General features: G+C 45.9%; 1 protein-coding gene across 1 annotated transcript in view; it reads left to right on the top strand.

Annotated features, from left to right (window-relative positions):
- Positions 1-24,263, top strand: part of LOC115131349 (CUB and sushi domain-containing protein 3) — a 317,735-nt gene that overhangs the window by 269,684 nt on the left and 23,788 nt on the right. The window contains 4 exon segments of the mRNA XM_065021039.1: positions 208-381; positions 10,997-11,170; positions 14,918-14,991; positions 19,803-19,914. Coding sequence (XP_064877111.1) covers positions 208-381; positions 10,997-11,170; positions 14,918-14,991; positions 19,803-19,914 — 534 coding nt within the window.

Genomic DNA, 24,263 nt, shown 5'->3' with positions numbered 1-24,263 from the left:
GAGATTTCTTACAGGGATAATGAGGGTTAAGTAAGAGAGTAATTCAGCATTAACTACAGTATTACACAGAGAGTAAACTCCCTCTCCCCTTTGCCTTTCTGTCCACCCTCCACTCTCTCTCATCCTCCCTATCCCTGTCCTCTATCCAACTACACCCACCCTCTTTCCTCTTTCTCACCCCTCTCTCCCTCTCCTCTCCCCCCATAGCGGTGACCTGCGCGGCACCCTCTGCCATCTCCAATGGGGTCCTGGAGGGCACAGACTTTGAGTGGGGCACTAGCGTGAGCTACAGCTGCTCCCCCGGGTACGAGCTGTCCTTCCCTGCCATCCTCACCTGCGTGGGCAACGGCACCTGGAACGGAATGGTGCCTCAGTGCCTACGTGAGTAGCACGCACCTCTCCTCTCCTGTTCTTTTGTTTTCTGTTATTTTGTGCTCCTCTCTCGCTCTCTCTTTCTCTCTCTCGCTCTCTCTCTCTTGCTGTCTCTCTCGCTATCTCTCTCTCGCTCTCTCTCGCTCTCTTTTTCTCTCTCTGTCTCTCTCTCTTTCTCTCTCTCTTTCTCTCTCTTTCTCTCTCTTGCTCTCTCGCTCTCTCTCTTGCTCTCTTGCTCTCTCTTGCTCTCGCTCTCTCCTCCCTCTCCCTCTCGTGGTGTTTTCCACTCTCTCGCACATCGATGCAACTTCACACTCTCTGCAGTAGTACTAACACTCAGTGTACCTGTGAAATTGACATTTTGTCGCATTCTTCATGTACTTGTTTCCTTGTTTCAGTTTGGCAAATATGTCCACAGTATCTATAGTTCTATGACTCCATAGATAGTCAGTGACTTTTAGTGGTGATTTGATTTTAAAACCAATAGCCTAAACTTTATTAGAAAAGGTTAGAACAAAGGGTACTTTGTACTTTATTAAGAACTATAAATAGCAGGTAATAAGCACAAGTTATGTAGAAAGTATTCAATGCTATGTCACCTTTTCTCAGCAGATTCATACAAACTATGAACAGTTGATTACCATGTTGTTACCTTTTTGTTTCCTGTTAATTTGCTGTCGTTACAATGTTATTTCCCTGGTGTTACTGTGTTATTTCCCTGCTGTTACAGTGTTATTTCCCTGTTGTTACTGTGTTATTTCCCTGTTGTTACCGTGTTATTTCCCTGTTTTTACCGTGTTATTTCCCTGTTGTTACTGTGTTATTTCCCGGTTGTTTCTGTGTTATTTCGCTGTTGTTACTGTGTTATTTCCCTGTTGTTACTGTGTTATTTCCCTGTTATTACTGTGTTATTTCCCTGTTATTTCCCTGTTGTTACTGTGTTATTTCCCTGTTGTTACTGTGTTATTTCCCTGTTGTTATTGTGTTATTTCCCTGTTGTTACTGTGTTATTTCCCTGTTGTTGCCATGTTATTTCCCTGTTGTTACTGTGTTATTTCCCTGTTGCTTCATGTTATTTCCCTGTTGTTACTGTGTTATTTCCCTGTTGTTACTGTGTTATTTCCCTGTTGTTATTGTGTTATTTCCCTGTTGTTACTGTGTTATTTCCCTGTTGTTACTGTGTTATTTCCCTGTTGCTTCATGTTATTTCCCTGTTGTTACTGTGTTATTTCCCTGTTGTTACTGTGTTATTTCCCTGTTGTTATTGTGTTATTTCCCTGTTGTTACTGTGTTATTTCCCTGTTGTTACTGTGTTATTTCCCTGTTGTTACTGTGTTATTTCCCTGTTGTTACTTGTGTTATTTCCCTGTTGTTACTGTGTTATTTCCCTGTTGTTACTGTGTTATTTCCCTGTTGTTTCATGTTTTTTCCCTGTTGTTACTGTATTATTTTCCTGTTGTTAACGCGTTATTTCCCGCTAACAAGGACTGCGCCCCTTTCCTTCTCCATGAGCATGAGTAAGACATTTAAACCCTCGCAAGGCTGCTGGCCCATACGACATCCCTAGCCGCGTCCTCAGAGCATGCGCAGACCAGCTGGCTGGTGTGTATATGGACACATTCAATCAATCGTTATCCCAGTCTGCTGTCCCCACATGCTTCAAGATGGCCAACATTGTTCCTATACCCAAGAAGGCAAAGGTAACTGAACTAAATGACTATCGCCACGTAGCACTCACTTCTGTCATCATGAAGTGCTTTGCGAGAATAGTCATGGATTTTATCACCTCCAACTTACCGGCCACCCTTGACCCACTTCAGTTTGCATACCGCACCATCAGGTCCACAGATTATGCAATCGCCATCACACTGCACACTGCCCTAACCAATCTGGACAAGAGGAATACCTATGTAAGAATGCTGTTCATTGACTACAGCTCAGCATTCAACACCATAGTACCCTCCAAGCTCATCATCAAGCTGGAGGCCCTGGGTCTCAACCCCGCCCTGTGCAATTGGGTCCTGGACTTTCTGACGTGCTGCTCCCAGGTGGTGAATGTAGGAATCAACATCTCCACATCGCTGACCCTCAACACTGGGGCCCCACAAGGGTGTGCGTGCTCAGCCTCCTGTACTCCCTGTTCACCCACGACTGCGTGGCCATGCACGCCTCCAACTCAATCATGAAGTTTGCAGACGACACAACAGTAGTGGGCTTGATTACCAACAACAACGAGACAGCCTACAGGGAGGAAGTGAGGGCACTCGGAGTGTGGTGTCAGGAAAACAACCTCTCACTCAACGTCAACAAAACAAAGGAGATGATCATGGACTTCAGGAAACAGCAGAGGGAGCACCTCCTTATCCACTTCAAAGGGACAGCAGTGGAGAAGGTTTTTTTAAGTTCCTCGGCGTACATATCACAAACAAACTGAAATAGTCCACCCACACAGACAGTGTGGTGAAGAAGGCACAACAGCGCCTCTTCAACCTCAGGAAGCTGAAGACATTTGTGTTGTCAGTTAAAACCCTGCTAAACTTTTATAGATGCACAATCGAGAGCATCCTGTCGGGCTGTATCACAGCATGGTACGGCAACTGCACCACCCTCAACCGCAACTGCAACTCCCTCATATGTATATACTGTAGCTTATACCATCAACTGCACCTTGCCTATGCCGCTCAGCCATCGCTCATCCATATATTTATATGTACATATTCTTACTCACCCCTTTAGATTTGTGTGTATTAGGTAGTTGTTGGGGAATTGTTAGATTTCTTGTTAGATATTACTGCACTGTCGGAACTAGAAGCACAAGCATTTCTCTACACTCGCATTAACATCTGCTAACCATGTGTATGTGACAATAAAATGTTATTAGTTGCCGTGTTATTTCCCTGTTGTTACTGTCTTCTTTCCCTGTTGATTCCTGATATTTCTATCTTATTACCCTGTTATTTCCCTGTTGTTACTGTCTTCTTTCCCTGTTGATTCCTGATATTTCTATCTTATTACCGTGTTATTTCCCTGTTGTTACTGTCTTCTTTCCCTGTTGATTCCTGATATTTCTATCTTATTACCCTGTTATTTCCCTGTTGTTACTGTATTCTTTCCCTGTTGATTCCTGATATTTCTATCTTATTATCGTGTTATTTCCCTGTTGTTACTGTCTTCTTTCCCTGTTGATTCCTGATATTTCTATCTTATTACCCTGTTATTTCCCTGTTGTTACTGTCTTTTTTCCCTGTTGATTCCTGATATTTCTATCTTATTACCGTGTTATTTCCCTGTTGTTACTGTCTTCTTTCCCTGTTGATTCCTGATATTTCTATCTTATTACCCTGTTATTTCCCTGTTGTTACTGTCTTCTTTCCCTGTTGATTCCTGATATTTCTATCTTATTACCGTGTTATTTCCCTGTTGTTACTGTCTTCTTTCCCTGTTGATTCCTGATATTTCTATCTTATTACCCTGTTATTTCCCTGTTGTTACTGTCTTCTTTCCCTGTTGATTCCTGATATTTCTATCTTATTACCGTGTTATTTCCCTGTTGTTACTGTCTTCTTTCCCTGTTGATTCCTGATATTTCTATCTTATTACCCTGTTATTGCCCTGTTGTTACTGTCTTCTTTCCCTGTTGATTCCTGATATTTCTATCTTATTACCGTGTTATTTCCCTGTTGTTACTGTCTTCTTTCCCTGTTGATTCCTGATATTTCTATCTTATTACCGTGTTATTTCCCTGTTGTTACTGTCTTCTTTCCCTGTTGATTCCTGATATTTCTATCTTATTACCCTGTTATTTCCCTGTTGTTACTGTCTTCTTTCCCTGTTGATTCCTGATATTTCTATCTTATTACCCTGTTATTTTCCTGTTGTTACTGTCTTCTTTCCCTGTTGATTCCTGATATTTCTATCTTATTACCGTGTTATTTCCCTGTTGTTACCGTCTTCTTTCCCTGTTGATTCCTGATATTTCTATCTTATTACCCTGTTATTTCCCTGTTGTTACCGTCTTCTTTCCCTGTTGATTCCTGATATTTCTATCTTATTACCCTGTTATTTTCCTGTTGTTACTGTCTTCTTTCCCTGTTGATTCCTGATATTTCTATCTTATTACCGTGTTATTTCCCTGTTGTTACTGTCTTCTTTCCCTGTTGATTCCTGATATTTCTATCTTATTACCGTGTTATTTCCCTGTTGTTACTGTCTTCTTTCCCTGTTGATTCCTGATATTTCTATCTTATTACCGTGTTATTTCCCTGTTGTTACTGTATTCTTTCCCTGTTGATTCCTGATATTTCTATCTTATTACCGTGTTATTTCCCTGTTGTTACTGTCTTCTTTCCCTGTTGATTCCTGATATTTCTATCTTATTACCCTGTTATTTCCCTGTTGTTACTGTCTTCTTTCCCTGTTGATTCCTGATATTTCTATCTTATTACCGTGTTATTTCCCTGTTGTTACTGTATTCTTTCCCTGTTGATTCCTGATATTTCTATCTTATTACCGTGTTATTTCCCTGTTGTTACTGTATTCTTTCCCTGTTGATTCCTGATATTTCTATCTTATTACCCTGTTATTTCCCTGTTGTTACTGTCTTCTTTCCCTGTTGATTCCTGATATTTCTATCTTATTACCGTGTTATTTCCCTGTTGTTACTGTATTCTTTCCCTGTTGATTCCTGATATTTCTATCTTATTACCCTGTTATTTCCCTGTTGTTACTGTCTTCTTTCCCTGTTGATTCCTGATATTTCTATCTTATTACCCTGTTATTTCCCTGTTGTTACTGTCTTCTTTCCCTGTTGATTCCTGATATTTCTATCTTATTACCGTGTTATTTCCCTGTTGTTACTGTCTTCTTTCCCTGTTGATTCCTGATATTTCTATCTTATTACCCTGTTATTTTCCTGTTGTTACTGTCTTCTTTCCCTGTTGATTCCTGATATTTCTATCTTATTACCGTGTTATTTCCCTGTTGTTACTGTCTTCTTTCCCTGTTGATTCCTGATATTTCTATCTTATTACCCTGTTATTTTCCTGTTGTTACTGTCTTCTTTCCCTGTTGATTCCTGATATTTCTATCTTATTACCGTGTTATTTCCCTGTTGTTACTGTCTTCTTTCCCTGTTGATTCCTGATATTTCTATCTTATTACCCTGTTATTGCCCTGTTGTTACTGTCTTCTTTCCCTGTTGATTCCTGATATTTCTATCTTATTACCCTGTTATTTCCCTGTTGTTACTGTCTTCTTTCCCTGTTGATTCCTGATATTTCTATCTTATTACCCTGTTATTTCCCTGTTGTTACTGTCTTCTTTCCCTGTTGATTCCTGATATTTCTATCTTATTACCGTGTTATTTCCCTGTTGTTACTGTCTTCTTTCCCTGTTGATTCCTGATATTTCTATCTTATTACCCTGTTATTTCCCTGTTGTTACTGTCTTCTTTCCCTGTTGATTCCTGATATTTCTATCTTATTACCCTGTTATTTTCCTGTTGTTACTGTCTTCTTTCCCTGTTGATTCCTGATATTTCTATCTTATTACCGTGTTATTTCCCTGTTGTTACTGTCTTCTTTCCCTGTTGATTCCTGATATTTCTATCTTATTACCCTGTTATTTCCCTGTTGTTACTGTCTTCTTTCCCTGTTGATTCCTGATATTTCTATCTTATTACCCTGTTATTTCCCTGTTGTTACTGTCTTCTTTCCCTGTTGATTCCTGATATTTCTATCTTATTACCGTGTTATTTCCCTGTTGTTACTGTCTTCTTTCCCTGTTGATTCCTGATATTTCTATCTTATTACCCTGTTATTTCCCTGTTGTTACTGTCTTCTTTCCCTGTTGATTCCTGATATTTCTATCTTATTACCCTGTTATTTCCCTGTTGTTACTGTCTTCTTTCCCTGTTGATTCCTGATATTTCTATCTTATTACCCTGTTATTTCCCTGTTGTTACTGTCTTCTTTCCCTGTTGATTCCTGATATTTCAATCTTATTACCGTGTTATTTCCCTGTTGTTACTGTCTTCTTTCCCTGTTGATTCCTGATATTTCTATCTTATTACCGTGTTATTTCCCTGTTGTTACTGTCTTCTTTCCCTGTTGATTCCTGATATTTCTATCTTATTACCGTGTTATTTCCCTGTTGTTACTGTCTTCTTTCCCTGTTGATTCCTGATATTTCTATCTTATTACCGTGTTATTTCCCTGTTGTTACTGTCTTCTTTCCCTGTTGATTCCTGATATTTCTATCTTATTACCGTGTTATTTCCCTGTTGTTAGTGTGTTATTTCCCTGTTGTTTTTTGATGGCGCCGGAGGGTAGGGCTGCCATCTTAGCGACTCTCAACCAATCATGCTATTTTGTTTTAGTTTTTTTGCGTTGTTCGTAACTTCTTTTGTACATAATGTTGCTGCCCTGTGATTCGCTGGAGAAGGAAACTGAGATTTCGAGGCAAAAGATCAGGGTGCCTTGCGAAGATCCGGTGACAAGTAGCTAATCTGCCCTTGCCGAACGGCCCAGTGCTTCACTGGGGCCAAGTTTCCTGCCATCCAGGACCTGTACAATAGGTGGTGTCAGGGGAAAGCCCATAAAATTGTCAGAGACTCCAGTCATCCAAGTTATAGACTGTTTTCACTGCTACCGCACGGCAAGCGGTACTGGAGCGCCAAGTCTAGGACCAAAAGGCTCCTCAACAGCTTCCAAGCCATAAGACTGCTGAACAATTAATATAATCGCCACCAGACACTGCTGCTACTGGTTGTTTATTATCTATGCATAGTCACTTCACCACCACCTACATGTACAAATTACTTCAACTAACCTGTACCCCCGCACACTGACTCGCACTCTGACTCGCCCCCCTGTATATAGTAGCCTCGTTATTCTTCTTAAGTTACTTTTTATTATGACTTTTTAATTTTAAATATTTTCTTAACTCTTCTTGAATTGCACTGTTGGTTAAGGGCTTGTAAATAAGCATTTCACTGTACCTGTTGTATTTGGCGCATGTACGCAGAACTGAAGGGAGAACAAGTCACTCTACATTAGGTGGTTATATATTTTTGGCAGATTTTCTCAAACCAGTGCCATCTCCTTGGAACTCTACTCAAAAGTTACAATGTCTGCTGCGTTTACAATCGCGGATTTGTGAAAAGCCTTTGTTTAAAAAAGTTTCAGTCTTGCTGAGACAAGGCTTCAGTCCCGTTGTTAGAGGGAATTATAAATAATGCAGGGGAATTAACTTCCATGCCACTGTTTTTTTCTCTCAGACTCAGAAACCTTAGAAGACATATTTGAATATCAGAGGATTCAACCATCTTTCCTACACCTATTGAGGATTCGGTCTCTAGCATACAACAAGCCAGAGAATCATAATTCACCTATAAGTTCATAACTCAGAGACCTTGGAAAGTACATTTGAACATCAGAAGACCCAACCATCAATTCTACACCTGGAGAATTTTCTATACAGAAAGACACCCAGGGAATCATAATTCACACACTCGCCTTCATGTTTAGTTTACCTACTTGTCTCTCAGCCTCTGCCAACCCATCTGTCAGTCTCCGTGTGACAGAGTGAAGAGCGGAGGGGGTAATTATTAGTAATCTGCACATAATTAATGAGTTCTTATCTGCCTGCCCCAGTGGGTCATCAGACAGGGCTTCAAACGAGAGTCGGAGGAGGGGTCGAGGGGGTGAGGAGGAGGAGGATGTAGAGGGTTGGAGGGGGGGAAGGGGAGGAGGAGTGGAGGGGGTGAAGGGGAGGAGGATGTAGAGGGTTGGAGGGGGGGAAGGGGAGGAGGATGTGGAGGGGGTGAAGGGGAGGAGGATGTAGAGGGTTGAGGGGGTGAGGAGGAGGAGGATGTAGAGGGGTGGAGGGGGTGAAGGGGAGGAGGATGTGGGGGTGCCACAGGGTTCAATTCTCGGGCCGACTCTTTTCTCTGTATATATCAATGATGTTGCTCTTGCTGCGGGCGATTCCCTGATCCACCTCTACGCAGACGACACCATTCTATATACTTTCGGCCCGTCATTGGACACTGTGCTATCTAACCTCCAAACGAGCTTCAATGCCATACAGCACTCCTTCCGTGGCCTCCAACTGCTCTTAAACGCGAGTAAAACCAAATGCATGCTTTTCAACCGATCGCTGCCTGCACCCGCATGCCCGACTAGCATCACCACCCTGGATGGTTCCGACCTTGAATATGTGGACATCTATAAGTACCTAGGTGTCTGGCTAGACTGCAAACTCTCCTTCCAGACTCACATCAAACATCTCCAATCGAAAATCAAATCAAGAGTCGGCTTTCTATTCCGCAACAAAGCCTCCTTCACTCACGCCGCCAAGCTTACCCTAGTAAAACTGACTATCCTACCGATCCTCGATTTCGGCGATGTCATCTACAAAATGGCTTCCAACACTCTACTCAGCAAACTGGATGCAGTCTATCATAGTGCCATCCGTTTTGTCACCAAAGCACCTTATACCACCCACCACTGCGACTTGTATGCTCTAGTCGGCTGGCCCTCGCTACATATTCGTCGCCAGACCCACTGGCTCCAGGTCATCTACAAGTCCATGCTAGGTAAAGCTCCGCCTTATCTCAGTTCACTGGTCACGATGGCAACACCCATCCGTAGCACACGCTCCAGCAGGTGTATCTCACTGATCATCCCTAAAGCCAACACCTCATTTGGCCGCCTTTCGTTCCAGTACTCTGCTGCCTGTGACTGGAATGAACTGCAAAAATCGCTGAAGTTGGAGACTTTTATCTCCCTCACCAACTTCAAACATCAGCTATCCGAGCAGCTAACCGATCGCTGCAGCTGTACATAGTCTATTGGTAAATAGCCCGACCATTTTCACCTACCTCATCCCCATACTGTTTTTATACTGTTTTTTTATTTTATTTATTTATTTATTTACTTTTCTGCTCTTTTGCACACCAATATCTCTACCTGTACATGACCATCTGATCTTTTATCACCCCAGTGTTAATCTGCAAAATTTTATTATTCGCCTACCTCCTCATGCCTTTTGCACACATTGTATATAGACTGCCCATTTTTTTCTACTGTGTTATTGACTTGTTAATTGTTTACTCCATGTGTAACTCTGTGTTGTCTGTTCACACTGCTATGCTTTATCTTGGCCAGGTCGCAGTTGCAAATGAGAACTTGTTCTCAACTAGCCTACCTGGTTAAATAAAGGTGAAATAAAAATTTAAAAAAAATTAAAAAATGTGGAGGGGGTGAAGGGGAGGAGGATGTAGAGGGTCGAGGGGGTGAGGAGGAGGATGTAGAGGGGTGGAGGGGTGAAGAGGAGGAGGATGTAGAGGGTTGGGGGGTGAGGAGGAGGAGGATGTAGACGTGTGGAGGGGGTGAAGGGGAGGAGGATGTAGAGGGTCGAGGGGGTGAGGAGGAGGAGGATGTAGAGGGGTGGAGGGGTGAAGAGGAGGAGGATGTAGAGGGTTGGAGGGGGAAGGGGAGGAGGATGTAGAGGGTAGGAGGGGTGGAGTGGGTGAAGGGGAGGAGGATGTAGAGGGTTGAGGGGTGAGGAGGAGGAGGATGTAGACGTGTGGAGGGGGTGAAGGGGAGGAGGATGTGGAGGGGGTGAAGGGGAGGAGGATGTAGAGGGTCGAGGGGGTGAGGAGGAGGAGGATGTGGAGGGGTGAAGAGGAGGAGGATGTAGAGGGTTGGAGGGGGAAGGGGAGGAGGATGTAGAGGGTAGGAGGGGTGGAGTGGGTGAAGGGGAGGAGGATGTGGAGGGGGTGAAGGGGAGGAGGATGTAGAGGGCTGGAGGGTTGAAGAGGAGGAGGATGTAGAGGGCTGGAGGGGTGAAGAGGAGAGCATGTTAAAGGGTCAGTAAATCATCAAGGTAGTTCTAATACCCCACCCTTCAGAACGCTGAAGCAACGTGCAGCAGCAGCTATGGGAATGAAATAAAGTATGGCTGCCTGTGACTTTGTAAACTTGTAGGGAGCACACTTTTATTTGTATTCTTCCTCTTCTTCCTCCTCTTCTTCTACTTCTTCTTCTTCTCTTTACATCTCTGTCTACTCTCTCTGGTCTCTCAAATCCCCTCTCTGCTCTCTCTTCCTCTTCCTCTCTTTTTTATATCTTGACAGTGGATCTATTATTCATCAAGAAAAAGTCAAGTTTGTAGTCCTCCTAGTACCCAGACAGTAAGAGAGGGAGTCTTGCTTGGCACATTTATAATGTATCAGCCAAGCATGACGTCAACATCAATTATGGATTCTTTCTGGACGGACCAAGTGTTTGCTGGACAGCCACAGATGGTCAGCACTCAACGACCGCTTTGAGCCCTTTGAGGGTCGATGTCATTCATGTCTGTCTGGTCTGTAAGACTCCATCTTCTTCTCCCATGGTACCTGCCAGGATCGCAGATACAAAGAGACACTGTGGCAGGAGGAGCGAACCCGCACAGGGGCAAAACCCGGTGACTTTACTCGTGTGATTTCTCTGGTCTAATTCCCGCTCTCTTCTTGCTGAAGTTCAATCAACACCGCGCCGGGGAAGAAGCCGGTAACACTGCTCCTGTGTGTTTTATTTCATGTTTATTTTGATATCCTATTCTTGATCTGTTGTTGTAGCCAAGTTCTGTGGGGACCCTGGTGTGCCTGCCTATGGCTCCAGAGAGGGACGCAGCTTCATCTACCAGTCAGAGGTGTTGTTCAGCTGTACCGCCCCCTATCTCCCGGTGGGCTCCACTACACGCATGTGCCAGGCCGACGGCTCCTGGAGCGGATTCCAGCCTCGCTGTATAGGTAAGCATCTACTGTGTGTGTGTGCCCGTGTCCCATAAAGCGTGAGGGTCGCACAGCATATACAACTCGGTGTACATCTGTCCTATGTGTGATACTTGGCCCCACAGCGTCATTACTGCATTTTTTATATGCTATACTCAATATGTTTTGTATGCTCAGTGTATATATACACCCATAACCTTTCTGCCCCTCTCTTTATTCCTCTAGAGTACATCATCTCTGTTTCCTATTTCTAGCGTTCTTTGCGTGCCTTAAAGCACAGCTTGTAAACTATTTAACTATGTCAAACAACTGGAATCAATGTCCTCCCTCTGACACTGGGCCACCTGAGGTATACCAAGACTACGTCCCAAATGGCACATTATTCCCTATATAGTGCACTACTTTTGACCAGAAGCCTATGGGCCGTTGTCAAAGTAGTGCACTATAATGGCTGCAGCCCTAACCTCCACACACATCTCTTATTGATAAGAGTATTCCAGAAAAGGCAGGGTCATTCCTTTTAGTGCCCTCCGAGAGGAGAGAGTGTATTGACGGGGGAGAAGAATGGAGCCTGTCAAGATATGAAATGTGTAGGAATGGCTGTAGGGGGATTCAGTTACATCAGGGGCACACTAGTGACATTCTCCTGGCCCTAGCCTTCACAGCTGGCTGATACCATTTCTAGTTTCACTTCTAGCTGTAGCGTATACTCATAGATTTTTTTTCCCAAAAGAGTTCTATGTGGGGGGATAGGATCCTACCAATAACCATTTTTTGATCTGAAGAACCCTTTTTGGAAGAAATGGTCCTTTGATGATTCTCTGGAAGGCAAAGAAGGGATCTACATAGAGCCATATATCATATTACCCAGCATGCTCTATTACAGGGTGATTGTTTCTTTTAATATCTGTATTTCTGCATGTACAGTGAGCTCCAAAAGTATTGGGACAGTGACACATTTTTGTTTTTTGGGGCTCTGTTCTCCAGCACTTTGTATTTGAAATTATACAATGACTATGAGGCTAAAGTGCGGACTGTCAGCTTTATAAGAGGGTATTTCCATCCATATCGGGTGAACTGTTTATTAATTACAGCACTTTTTGTACATAGTCCCCCCATTTTAGGGGACCTAAAGTATTGGGACAAATTCACTTACAAGTGTATTAAAGTAATAAAAAGTTAAGTATTTGGTCCCATATGCATAGAATGCAATGACTACATCAAGCTTGTGAATAATTATCTTGAATAATGATGAGTGAGAAAGTTACTCCAAAATGACACCATAAATGATTTACCATTTACCCGTTGTATGAAGTGAAAATGCTCTCGAAGCCGGTGTTTGGAGGATATATTGGCAACAACCTCTACTTTTTTAGACCAGGAGTAGGCTTAATCTGTGTCCAGGAATCTAGCCCGTGGGCTTTGTTGTCACTAGGGTTGCAAAAGTAACTTTACCACAATTCCCAGGTTTTTCTGGAAATACTAATTGGAATATTCCCAGATTTCCTGCTTGTTCCATCCTGATTCCAGAAATCTTCCAAAACTAGTGAATTTTGAGAAAGTTACGAGCATGTTGCAACCCTAGTTGTCACTCATATCATATAGTATATGTTTGATGTCCTCCCTTTCCTGGCATCTTTAACTTACCTGCTGTAATTATCTATTTAGTGTCTGTGAGACTTCTCCTGAATCCTTATCTGATTAAGCACCTCATCCAGGTCCCTACAGGAGACACCCTTCACACATCGATATGACTAGCTGATAATTGGCTTTATTTCACTCATTTAATATTCAAGTCATAGGCCCCTTTTGTCACTGGATCGTTAGACCATTAGCAACAAGTCAATTGTTATCTGTTTAGTACTGGGCAACCGTGTATTGTACTACAGAAATGAACATTGAGGGTAGCCTGAGTTTAAATACAGTATAGCTCATTATGGTGGCTGTGATTTATGGGTGCCGGATTGCGCTGGTGGTTAGACAGTCGGGCCAGTGACAGAAGGTTGCTAATTCCAATCCCCGAGCCGACGAGGTAAGAAATCTGTCAATCTGCCCTTGAGCAAGGCACTTAACACTAATTCCTCCAGGGTCACTGATCCCTGGCTGTGACCCCACTCTCCGAGGGTGTCTAAGGGGGAGTGGGATATGCAAAAAACACATTTCCATTTCACTATACTCTGTACAGGTTAAACAAGACAAATATAAGCACCCCCTATTTGACTCTTGAAATCAATGAGGCTCAATTATCAGACTGATATGCCAACAAGATGTGACTATATGCTGAAATGTAGAGGGAAATATTTTGACTAGTTTTCAACATAGCTAACTAGCTGATCAAAAACATTGTTTGTGACATGGCTGTGTGTGTCAATTCTGCTGTCATATGCTGTTCATCAGATGCCATGACTGTTTATGTCATCTGGTATGACAGTGCTATGTAGTCCTTTGTCAAAATATGGTTAAAGGGGCAATCTGCAGTTGTTGTTTTTAATTTGTTCAAAATGCAGATTTCCCCTTTAACTGTTGTCATATTGAAAAGGTATTCTTATGACATACAGTTACCTTAAGATCATCTTGACTGTAACTGATAAGGCAATGACAAAGTAGTATCATATAATGTTATCACATCACAACATGCAACACATATTGTTTGAGTACAAATATCCACAAAGGTACAGAGGCACAGAAATTGTAGGACAAATACTGTCTTCATAAATATGTAGTATTCCTGAAATGCCATATATTCCAAGACGGACCTCTCAGGATGATGAGAATTGCTTGGGATGAGATGGTCCTGCTGTGAGTGTGTGGAGTGGAGAGGGAGGGGAGGGGGTTATTTGTATGTGTGACTGAGTCTGAGTGTGTGTGTGTCTGAGTGTGGGGAGAGAGGGTGGGGAGAGGCGGTATTTATGTAATTGAACCAAACCGGGTTCTGTACAGACAGGCCTCGTTTGACAGGCGCAAACTATTGTTTTCACTTAAATATGTTTCGTTCGCACAATAATTTCCCAGACTGCATTTCCGTTTTCATACAGAAGAGAGGAGGCAGACACGATAGTGTTAGCTATGTTACGTTGCTGTGTGGGTTAGCTAGGCAGGCAGTGGTGGAGGTGTGTGCTGCTGTCATTTTCTGAGGCTGCATTGAATCCAGGTCTATGCGTCAGGCCGAGGATGTCTTCTACATCCTAATGATGCTGCTTCCCTCCACACAGCCACACAGCTGGGCCCGATGCTGCTGCAACTCTGCAGCAACACTGCCCCCTACTGGGTATTCTGCCTAGTATATTAAAGACACTTACTGTTTGGTTGTTTTGTTACAGTACCGCTGCAGCTGCTGTACTTACAGAAACACACTCATGATGGAGAGAAATTAATTTCTCAAGCACTCACACTGACGTGCACACACACGTGCACACGCGCACACACACACACACACACACGCAATCACACAATGACATGCACCTCTGTTTTAGGCTGGGTATGACTGCGGTAAGCTATGTAGAATCATTATGGGAACTATAGCTGTTACTGTATCTGTGTCCCAAATGACACCCTATTCCCTATATAGTGCACTACTTTTGAACAAAGTCCAATGGGTCCTGGTCAAAGTTAGTGCATTATAAAGGGAATAGGGTGTCATTTGGACGGCAGACTGTATGTCTCAAGTGCCTGCATAGGCTGCATCCCCAGCCAGAGATACTGTACATAGTTAAAGGTCTCTAACATAATATTATACAAACGTTCTCCTTTGTCTTCTTCTCTCAGAACCGACCCGTACTACCTGTGAGAACCCAGGGACACCTCGCTACGGTTCTCTGAATAGAACCTATGGCTTCAAGGTATTTTATGAACACATACTTGTACATGTGTGGGGGGGGGGTCTACAGTCTTACCTGAGAGAATGAACCTGATTCAAACTCATGGCCTTATAACAGTCAGATTGCATACTGAAGATATTTAGGTAATGTACTGTCTATGAATGTGTTATGTACTGTATGGATTATGAATGTGTTGTGAAGTCCTTAAGTAGGTACCCTTTAAATATTTATTTATTTAATTTTAAACAAGCTTACAGTCAATAACACAATAGGGAAAAAAAGAAAGTCTATATACAGTGTGTGAAAATGGAGGTAAGGCAATAAATAGGCCATAGTTGCGAAGTAATTACAGTTTATCAAATTAACACTGGAGTGATTGATGAGCAGATGATGATGTGCGAGTAGAAATACTGGTGTACAAAAGAGCAGAAAAGTAAATAAAAACAATATGGGGATGAGGTAGGTAGATTGGGTGGGCTATTTACAGATGGGCTGCAGCGTACAGCTGCAGCGATCGGTTAGCTGCTCAGATATCTGATGTTTAAAGTTAGTGAGGGAAATATAAGTCTCCAGCTTCTGTGATTTTTGCAATTCGTTCCAGTCATTGGCAGCAGAGAACTGGAAGGAAAGGCGGCCAAATGAGGTGTTGGCTTTGGGGATGACCAGTGAGATATACCTGCTGGAGCGGGTGTTGTTATCGTGACCAGTGAGCTGAGATAAGGCATAGCTTTACCTAGCATAGACTTATAGATGACCTGGAGCCAGTGGGTCTGGCGACGAATATGTATCGAAGGGCCAGCCGACTAGAGCATACAGGTCACAGTGGTCGGTGGTATAAGGGGCTTTGGTGACAAAACGGATGGCACTGTGATAGACTGCATCCAGTTTGCTGAGTAGAGTATTGGAAGCTATTTGTAAATGACATCGCCGAAGTCGAGGATCGGTACTATAGTCAGTTTTACGAGGGTATATTTGGCGGTGTGAGTGGAGGCTTTGTTGTGAAATAGGAAGCCAATTCTGGATTTAATTTTGGATTGGAGATGTTTAGTATGAGTCTGGAAGGAGAGTTTACAGTCTAGCCAGACACCTAGGTATTTGTAGTTGTCCACATATTCAGTCAGAACCGTCCAGAGTAGTGATGCTAGTCGGGCGGGCGGGTGTGGGCAGCGAATGGTTGAAAAGCATGCATTTAGTTTTACTAGCGTTTAAGAGCAGTTGGAGACCACGGAAGGAGTGTTGTATGGCATTGAAGCTCGTCTGGAGGTTAGTTAACACAGTGTCCAAAGAAGGGCCAGATGTATACAGAATGGTGTCGTATACAGAATGGTGTCGTCTGCGTAGAGGTGGATCGGGGAATCACCCCCAGCAAGAGCAACATCGTTGATGTATACAGAGAAGAGAGTCAGCCCGAGAATTGAACCCTGTGGTACCCCCATAGAGACTGCCAGAGGTCCGGACAACAAGCCCGATTTGACACACTGAATTCTGTCTGAGAAGTAGTTGGTGAACCAGGCGAGGCAGTCGTTTGAGAAACCAAGGCTGTTGAGTCTGTCTATAAGAATACTGTGATTGACAGAGTCGAAAGCCTTGGCCAGGTCGATGAAGACGGCTGCACAGTACTGTCTTTTATTGATGGCGGTTATGATATTGTTTAGTACCTTGAGCGTGGCTAAGGTGCACCCGTGACCATCTCGGAAACCGGATTGCACAGCGGAGAAGGTACGGTCAGATTCGAAATGGTCAGTGATCTTTTTATTAACTTGGCTTTCGAAGACTTTAGAAAGGCAGGGCAGGATGGATATAGGTCTGTAACAGTTTGGGTCTAGAGTGTCACCCCCTTTGAAGAGGGGATGACCGTGGCAGCTTTCCAATCTTTAGGGATCTCGGACGATACAAAAGAGAGGTTGAACAAGCTGGTAATGGGGGTTGCAACAATGGCGGCAGATAGTTTCAGAAATAGAGGGTCCAGATTGTCAAGCCCAGCTGATTTGTACGGGTCTAGGTTTTACAGCTCTTTCAGAACATCTGCTATCTGGATTTGGGTGAAGGAGAAGCTGCGGAGGCTTGGGAAAGTAGCTGCGGGGGGTGCGGAGCTGTTGGCCGGGGTTGGGGTAGCCAGGAGGAAAGCATGGCCAGCCATAGAGGAATGGAGAAATAAAGTGGAGAAATAAAGTGGTTGTAATACAAGTCTCTCATTCACACACCAAGCTCATGTAGTCTCATACCTTCTGGACAAAGCCATAACACTATAGGTAAAAAAAAGAATATCCCAAGAATAATGAATTGTGGCCGAATGGCAAAACATTGGTTTAGGGACAATGCTCTTGCTAGACACAGTCACATAACATAATTTTATCAAAATAAGTTTTCTTTGGCTAATGAAATGAGACTATGAATATGTTCATTACTTACAGGCAAATTCCATCTGGTATTTGAGTTGTTTAAACTTGAGATCTCTGCATGTTTTGTCTGAACAGAGACCATAATGACCGTGACAATATGAATGTCAATGATGATGATGTCATGTCAATCATGGTGATAAGGATGGTGATTGTGGATATTTCACAGGAATGTTAAAGAACAAAGAAAAGCTATGAAACACCTTACCGTGTTGTCCATTACTGTTTTAGAAATATCACCAGCCAACCAGAAACAGGATAGCTGCTGAGAATAGAAACTATGTTTGTGTTTACAAGGTTTCATTTTCCTGCGTGTTTTATTTATGTGTGTGTATGTGTGCACAAGCACGTGTGTGTGTGTGTGTGTGTGTGTGCACGTGTGTGTGTGTGTGTGTGTGTGTGTGTGTGTGTGTGTGTGTGTGTGTGTGTGTGTGTGTGTGTGTGTGTGTGTGTGTGTGTGTGTGTGTGTGCTTCTTACTATGCTGGAGTCCTAGGGTGTCTACACAGCATGAACTGCGAACACGAGCAGTCCTCCCTCCGTTTCATGTCCCTAATGAGCCTTAAAACGCTACGACTTTCCCCCACCAACAGAGCTGTGTTTACGTTGCTAGGACTGATAAACAGGGTAAAACTGTACCGCAAATCTCATTGATTTGTTTGGGAAAAGGGAGACACATTTGCTGCACATTTTCTGCTCATTTGCCTGCCTCTAATTTGGAATCAAAAAGAAAGTTAGCAAATATCAAATGGCATAAAAGTGAAGAGCAGATTGTAGGCAAAGACACCACAGTGTTCATCTTCTGCTGCATGGCTAGCCTCTAATTTTGAATCAAAAAGAAATTTAGGAAATATCAAATGGCAATAAAGTGAAGAGAATAATGTAGGCAAAGACACCACAGTGTTCACCTTCTCGCCTGTGGTGCTGTTGCATCATACACAGTGTATTAGATAGAATGCATCTCGGGTAGAATGTACGAAATGACCAATCTATTCTAGACGTACCTGTAAACACTAGTGCATTATACTGTGTTCAGAGTTACGTTGGTGAGATAAATACATGATACATGCAGAGTTACTATTCCACTGTAAAAATCAACACACAAAAAATAACACACAGATGACAGAAGGGGAGGTGAGAGGGGGACAGTTATCCCTCCCTGCTATTTCAGTAGCTCCTCCTCATTAAGTTAAGACATGGAAAATAACTGCTGCTTTTTGCAGCGTGAATTAAGTTTACAAATATTTTCGCTAGGGGACATGGAGTGAAAGGGAGGAGTAGGAGGAGGGAGGAAGGGGGAGGAGAAGTGTGTTATGGCTCTTGCCATGAAATAACTTTACGGGGGAAAAATCCAGGGGACAAGGAGGGAGAGGGAGGAGGATGAGTGCGAGGAAGGAGGAAGAGAACGGGTGAGGGTTCTTGCCCAAATGCACTGGCATTAAGAATTCAAGCCTTAATGTAAAGTTTGGGGTCAAGTCATGCCCAGGCTTCAGAGAGAACAATGAAATATCAGGCTTTTCACACCCATTAATCATTTGTCTCATTTGAATATATATATATAGAGAGAGAGAGACAGAGAGACAGAGAGACACAGAGGGAGGGAGGGAGGGAGGGAGGGAGGGAGGGAGGGAGGGAGGGAGGGAGGGAGGGAGGGAGGGAGGGAGGGAGGAGAGGAGGCCTTGCTGGCTGCGGCCTAATGATATTGAAGTAGAGTGAAGGAGATATTGTATTCCAGAGATAAGGCCCTGTGTCTATTACTCGTTAGACCATGTTCCAGTCCCGGGGACGACATGTTAATCAATTAATGTGTGAAGCCACTGTCATTCCATGACACGTTTTCATATTTCACTCCCCTGACTGTCACTTGGTTTAATGTCACACACACACAGATGAGCACACACACACACACACAGATTTGCGCATGGACATACACACACACGCACAAATGCAAGCAAAGCAGGGGAAGGCTGAGAGAGCTGAAAAGAGCTGACAAGAGCTTACCTGATATGTCGCTCTGTGAAAAGACATTAGTGATCAATGATCAGTCTGTGGCAGACAGACAGGCGAGCAGACAGACAGACAGAAAAGAACCAGGGAACGTGTTGTTTGATGTAACCTTATGCTGTTTAAATAAAACCTTTCACAGGGATTCAATATTTGACGTGTACATCTGTCCACACAGCCTTTGTTTGATATCAAAATCAACATTTGATATCAAACTGGCCTTTGAATGAAAGCACTGCTATTCCAAGTCTCTTTTTAATCATTATAAACATCTGAGATTAGTGTGAATGTAAAAGTGTAAACTACTCTTTATGTCATTGGTACTATAACTACATACTGTAGATCCTAACCAAGTGGTGTGTGTGTTTCTATACTTCTGTCCCTATTGTAAATGTGGGTGCACTCACCTGTGTGTTTCTACTCTAACACAGGTGGGCAGCATGGTGGCGTTCCAGTGCCAGCCGGGTCACCTGCTCCAGGGCTCCACCACCCGGCTGTGTCAGGCTGACCTTACCTGGAGCGGCTCCCAACCAGAGTGCATCCGTGAGTCACATTACAGCACCTACTGTTCCTTTATGACGTCCGGTCACACCCCCTACTGTCCCTCTATGACACCCGGTCACACCCCCTACTGTCCCTCTATGACACCCGGTCACACCCCCTACTGTCCCTCTATGACACCCGGTCACACCCCCTACTGTCCCTCTATGACACCCGGTCACACACCCTACTGTCCCTCTATGACACCCGGTCACACCCCCTACTGTCCCTCTATGACGCCCGGTCACACCCCCTACTGTCCCTCTATGACGCCCGGTCACACCCCTACTGTCCCTCTATGACGCCCGGTCACACCCCCTACTGTCCCTCTATGACGCCCGGTCACACCCCCTACTGTCCCTCTATGACGCCCGGTCCCACACCCTACTGTCCCTCTATGACACCCGGTCACACCCCCTACTGTCCCTCTATGACGCCCGGTCACACCCCCTACTGTCCCTCTATGACGCCCGGTCACACCCCTACTGTCCCTCTATGACGCCCAGTCACACCCCGTACTGTCCCTCTATGACGCCCGGTCACACCCCTACTGTCCCTCTATGACACCCGGTCACACCCCGTACTGTCCCTCTATGACACCCGGTCACACCCCTACTGTCCCTCTATGACGCCCGGTCACACCCCCTACTGTCCCTCTATGACGCCCGGTCACACCCCCTACTATCCCTCTATGACGCCCGGTCACACCCCCAACTGTCCCTCTATGACACCCGGTCACACCCCCAACTGTCCCTCTATGACGCCCGGTCACACCCCTACTGTCCCTCTATGACGCCCGGTCACACCCCTACTGTCCCTCTATGACGCCCGGTCACACCCCCTACTGTCCCTCTATGACGCCCAGTCACACCCCGTACTGTCCCTCTATGACGCCCGGTCACACCCCCTACTGTCCCTCTATGACACCCGGTCACACCCCGTACTGTCCCTCTATGACACCCGGTCACACCCCCTACTGTCCCTCTATGACGCCCAGTCACACCCCTACTGTCCCTCTATGACGCCCGGTCACACCCCTACTATCCCTCTATGACGCCCGGTCACACCCCCAACTGTCCCTCTATGACGCCCGGTCACACCCCCAACTGTCCCTCTATGACACCCGGTCACACCCCTACTGTCCCTCTATGACGCCCGGTCACACCCCCAACTGTCCCTCTATGACGCCCGGTCACACCCCCTACTGTCCCTCTATGACGCCCGGTCACACCCCCTACTGTCCCTCTATGACGCCCGGTCACACCCCCTACTGTCCCTCTATGACGCCCGGTCACACCCCCTACTGTCCCTCTATGACGCCCGGTCACACCCCCTACTGTCCCTCTATGACGCCCGGTCACACCCCATACTGTCCCTCTATGACGCCCGGTCACACCCCTACTGTCCCTCTATGACGCCCGGTCACACCCCCAACTGTCCCTCTATGACGCCCGGTCACACCCCCCGACTGTCACTCAATGACGCCCGGTCACACCCCCAACTGTCCCTCTATGACGCCCGGTCACACCCCCAACTGTCCCTCTATGACGCCCGGTCACACCCCTACTGTCCCTCTATGACGCCCGGTCACACCCCCTACTGTTCCTCTATGACGCCCGGTCACACCCCCTACTGTCCCTCTACGACGCCCGGTCACACCCCCAACTGTCCCTCTATGACGCCCGGTCACACCCCGACTGTCCCTCAATGACACCCGGTCACACCCCCTACTATCCCTCTATGACGCCCGGTCACACCCCGTACTGTCCCTCTATGACACCCGGTCACACCCCAACTGTCCCTCTATGACGCCCGGTCACACCCCTACTGTCCCTCTATGACGCCCGGTCACACCCCCTACTGTCCCTCTATGACGCCCGGTCACACCCCCTACTGTCCCTCTATGACACCCGGTCACACCCCCAACTGTCCCTCTATGACGCCCGGTCACACCCCCTACTGTCCCTCTATGACGCCCGGTCACACCCCTACTGTCCCTCTATGACGCCCGGTCACACCCCCTACTGTCCCTCTATGACGCCCGGTCACACCCCTACTATCCCTCTATGACGCCCGGTCACACCCCCGACTGTCCCTCAATGACACCCGGTCACACCCCTACTATCCCTCTATGACGCCCGGTCACACCCCCAACTGTCCCTCTATGACGCCCGGTCACACCCCCGACTGTCCCTCTATGACGCCCGGTCACACCCCTACTATCCCTCTATGACGCCCGGTCACACCCCTACTGTCCCTCTATGACGCCCCGTCACACCCCCTACTGTCCCTCTATGACGCCCGGTCACACCCCGTACTGTCCCTCTATGACGCCCGGTCACACCCCCTACTGTCCCTCTATGACGCCCGGTCACACCCCTACTATCCCTCTATGACGCCCGGTCACACCCCGACTGTCCCTCAATGACACCCGGTCACACCCCCTACTGTCCCTCTATGACGCCCGGTCACACCCCCGACTGTCCCTCTATGACGCCCGGTCACACCCCCGACTGTCCCTCTATGACGCCCGGTCACACCCCTACTGTCCCTCTATGACGCCCGGTCACACCCCCGACTGTCCCTCTATGACGCCCGGTCACACCCCCCGACTGTCCCTCTATGACGCCCGGTCACACCCCCTACTGTCCCTCTATGACGCCCGGTCACACCCCTACTATCCCTCTATGACGCCCGGTCACACCCCGACTGTCCCTCAATGACACCCGGTCACACCCCCTACTGTCCCTCTATGACGCCCGGTCACACCCCCGACTGTCCCTCTATGACGCCCGGTCACACCCCGACTGTCCCTCTATGACGCCCGGTCACACCCCCGACTGTCCCTCTATGACGCCCGGTCACACCACCGACTGTCCCTCTATGACGCCCGGTCACACCCCCGACTGTCCCTCTATGACGCCCGGTCACACCCCCGACTGTCCCTCTATGACGCCCGGTCACACCACCGACTGTCCCTCTATGACGCCCGGTCACACCCCCGACTGTCCCTCTATGACGCCCGGTCACACCCCCTACTGTCCCTCTATGACGCCCGGTCACACCCCCGACTGTCCCGCTGTAGACAGAGAGTGAGAAATACATGTGATGTGGTCCTAACCAGACTAGTTTGTCATGGTTCTGCTGTATTGAGGTCCAGTGAGCGTGGCTTATATCGAATGTCAGGCGTAGGAGTCTTACAGGCGATTAAATGCAGGTCTTTTGAACGAGTTTCGCTTGAATATGAGCAGTTCGCTGTTTCCTAGGTAACAAGGCTCTCAGAAGGATCATGGCAGAACTATCTCCAACTTGCAAAGTTAGCGCCTGCTATAACGATCCAAAGGCTTCATTACTGTTTAAATGATAGTGGCACAATCTGCTAAGCTTCATAGTCATATTTAATAACTGCCACTTTAAAATGAATTCACAGGATTTGAAACATAGAGGGTCATTTTCTTTTCTCTGTGTCACAGCATCCCTGTGGAACACCTTTCTAATATTGAGTTGCAGTCTCTATTTGTCAGGGCAGGGACTCTTCAAGGTGTCGAAAGCATTCCACAGGGATGCTGGATGTTGACTCTAATGCTTCCCACAGTTGTGTCAAGTTGGCTGGATGTCCTTTGAGTGGTGGACCATTCTTGATACACACTGGAAACTGTTGAGTGTGAAACACCCAGCAGCGTTGCAGTTCTTCACACAAACTGGTGCGCCTGTTCTACCATACCCTGTTCAAAGGAGGCACTTAAATCTTTTGTCTTGCCCATTCACCCTCTGAATGGCACACATACACAATCCATGTCTCAATTGTCTCAAGGCTTAACAATCCTTATGTCCCAGGGTCCCAGCATCCCAGCTCACCTGCTGTGACTGAGAGAAGAAAATAACCCTCTATGTTTCAAATAATGTTAATTCATTTTCAAAGCGGCAGTTATTAAATATGACTATGAAGCTTGGCAGTGTGTGACCCTATAACCAAAAGTAGTGCACTATATAGGGGATAGGATCCCATTTGGGACATTACAATCCACACACTGATCCTATTTCATGCAGATCGTCAGTCACCCTCAGGGTAGTCTTACCCACTCAGCTACCTCCATGGGGATAGGGTGAGGCTGGGTCAGGTGGGATGAGATGGCGGGTAAAGAGAGGATGGTGGTGGTGTCCTTTCTCTCACTTAGTCTCTCTCTCTCTCTCTTTGTGTCACCTATCCCAGGGAGGAGAGGAAGGCAGGCCCTAGTCTTATCTCCCCATACAGCCGGTCTCCCTCTCTCCACCCATCACCACACACACAGTACACACACACACTTTACTCTTGCGTCACACCATGGCCAAGCACCCACCCCTCCACCTCC

The sequence above is a fragment of the Oncorhynchus nerka genome, linkage group LG7 (assembly GCF_034236695.1).
Source record: "Oncorhynchus nerka isolate Pitt River linkage group LG7, Oner_Uvic_2.0, whole genome shotgun sequence".
Classification (NCBI taxonomy): domain Eukaryota; kingdom Metazoa; phylum Chordata; class Actinopteri; order Salmoniformes; family Salmonidae; genus Oncorhynchus; species Oncorhynchus nerka.
The sequence above is the reverse complement of the archived record's forward strand: the minus strand, read 5'-3'. Positions and strand labels throughout refer to the sequence as shown.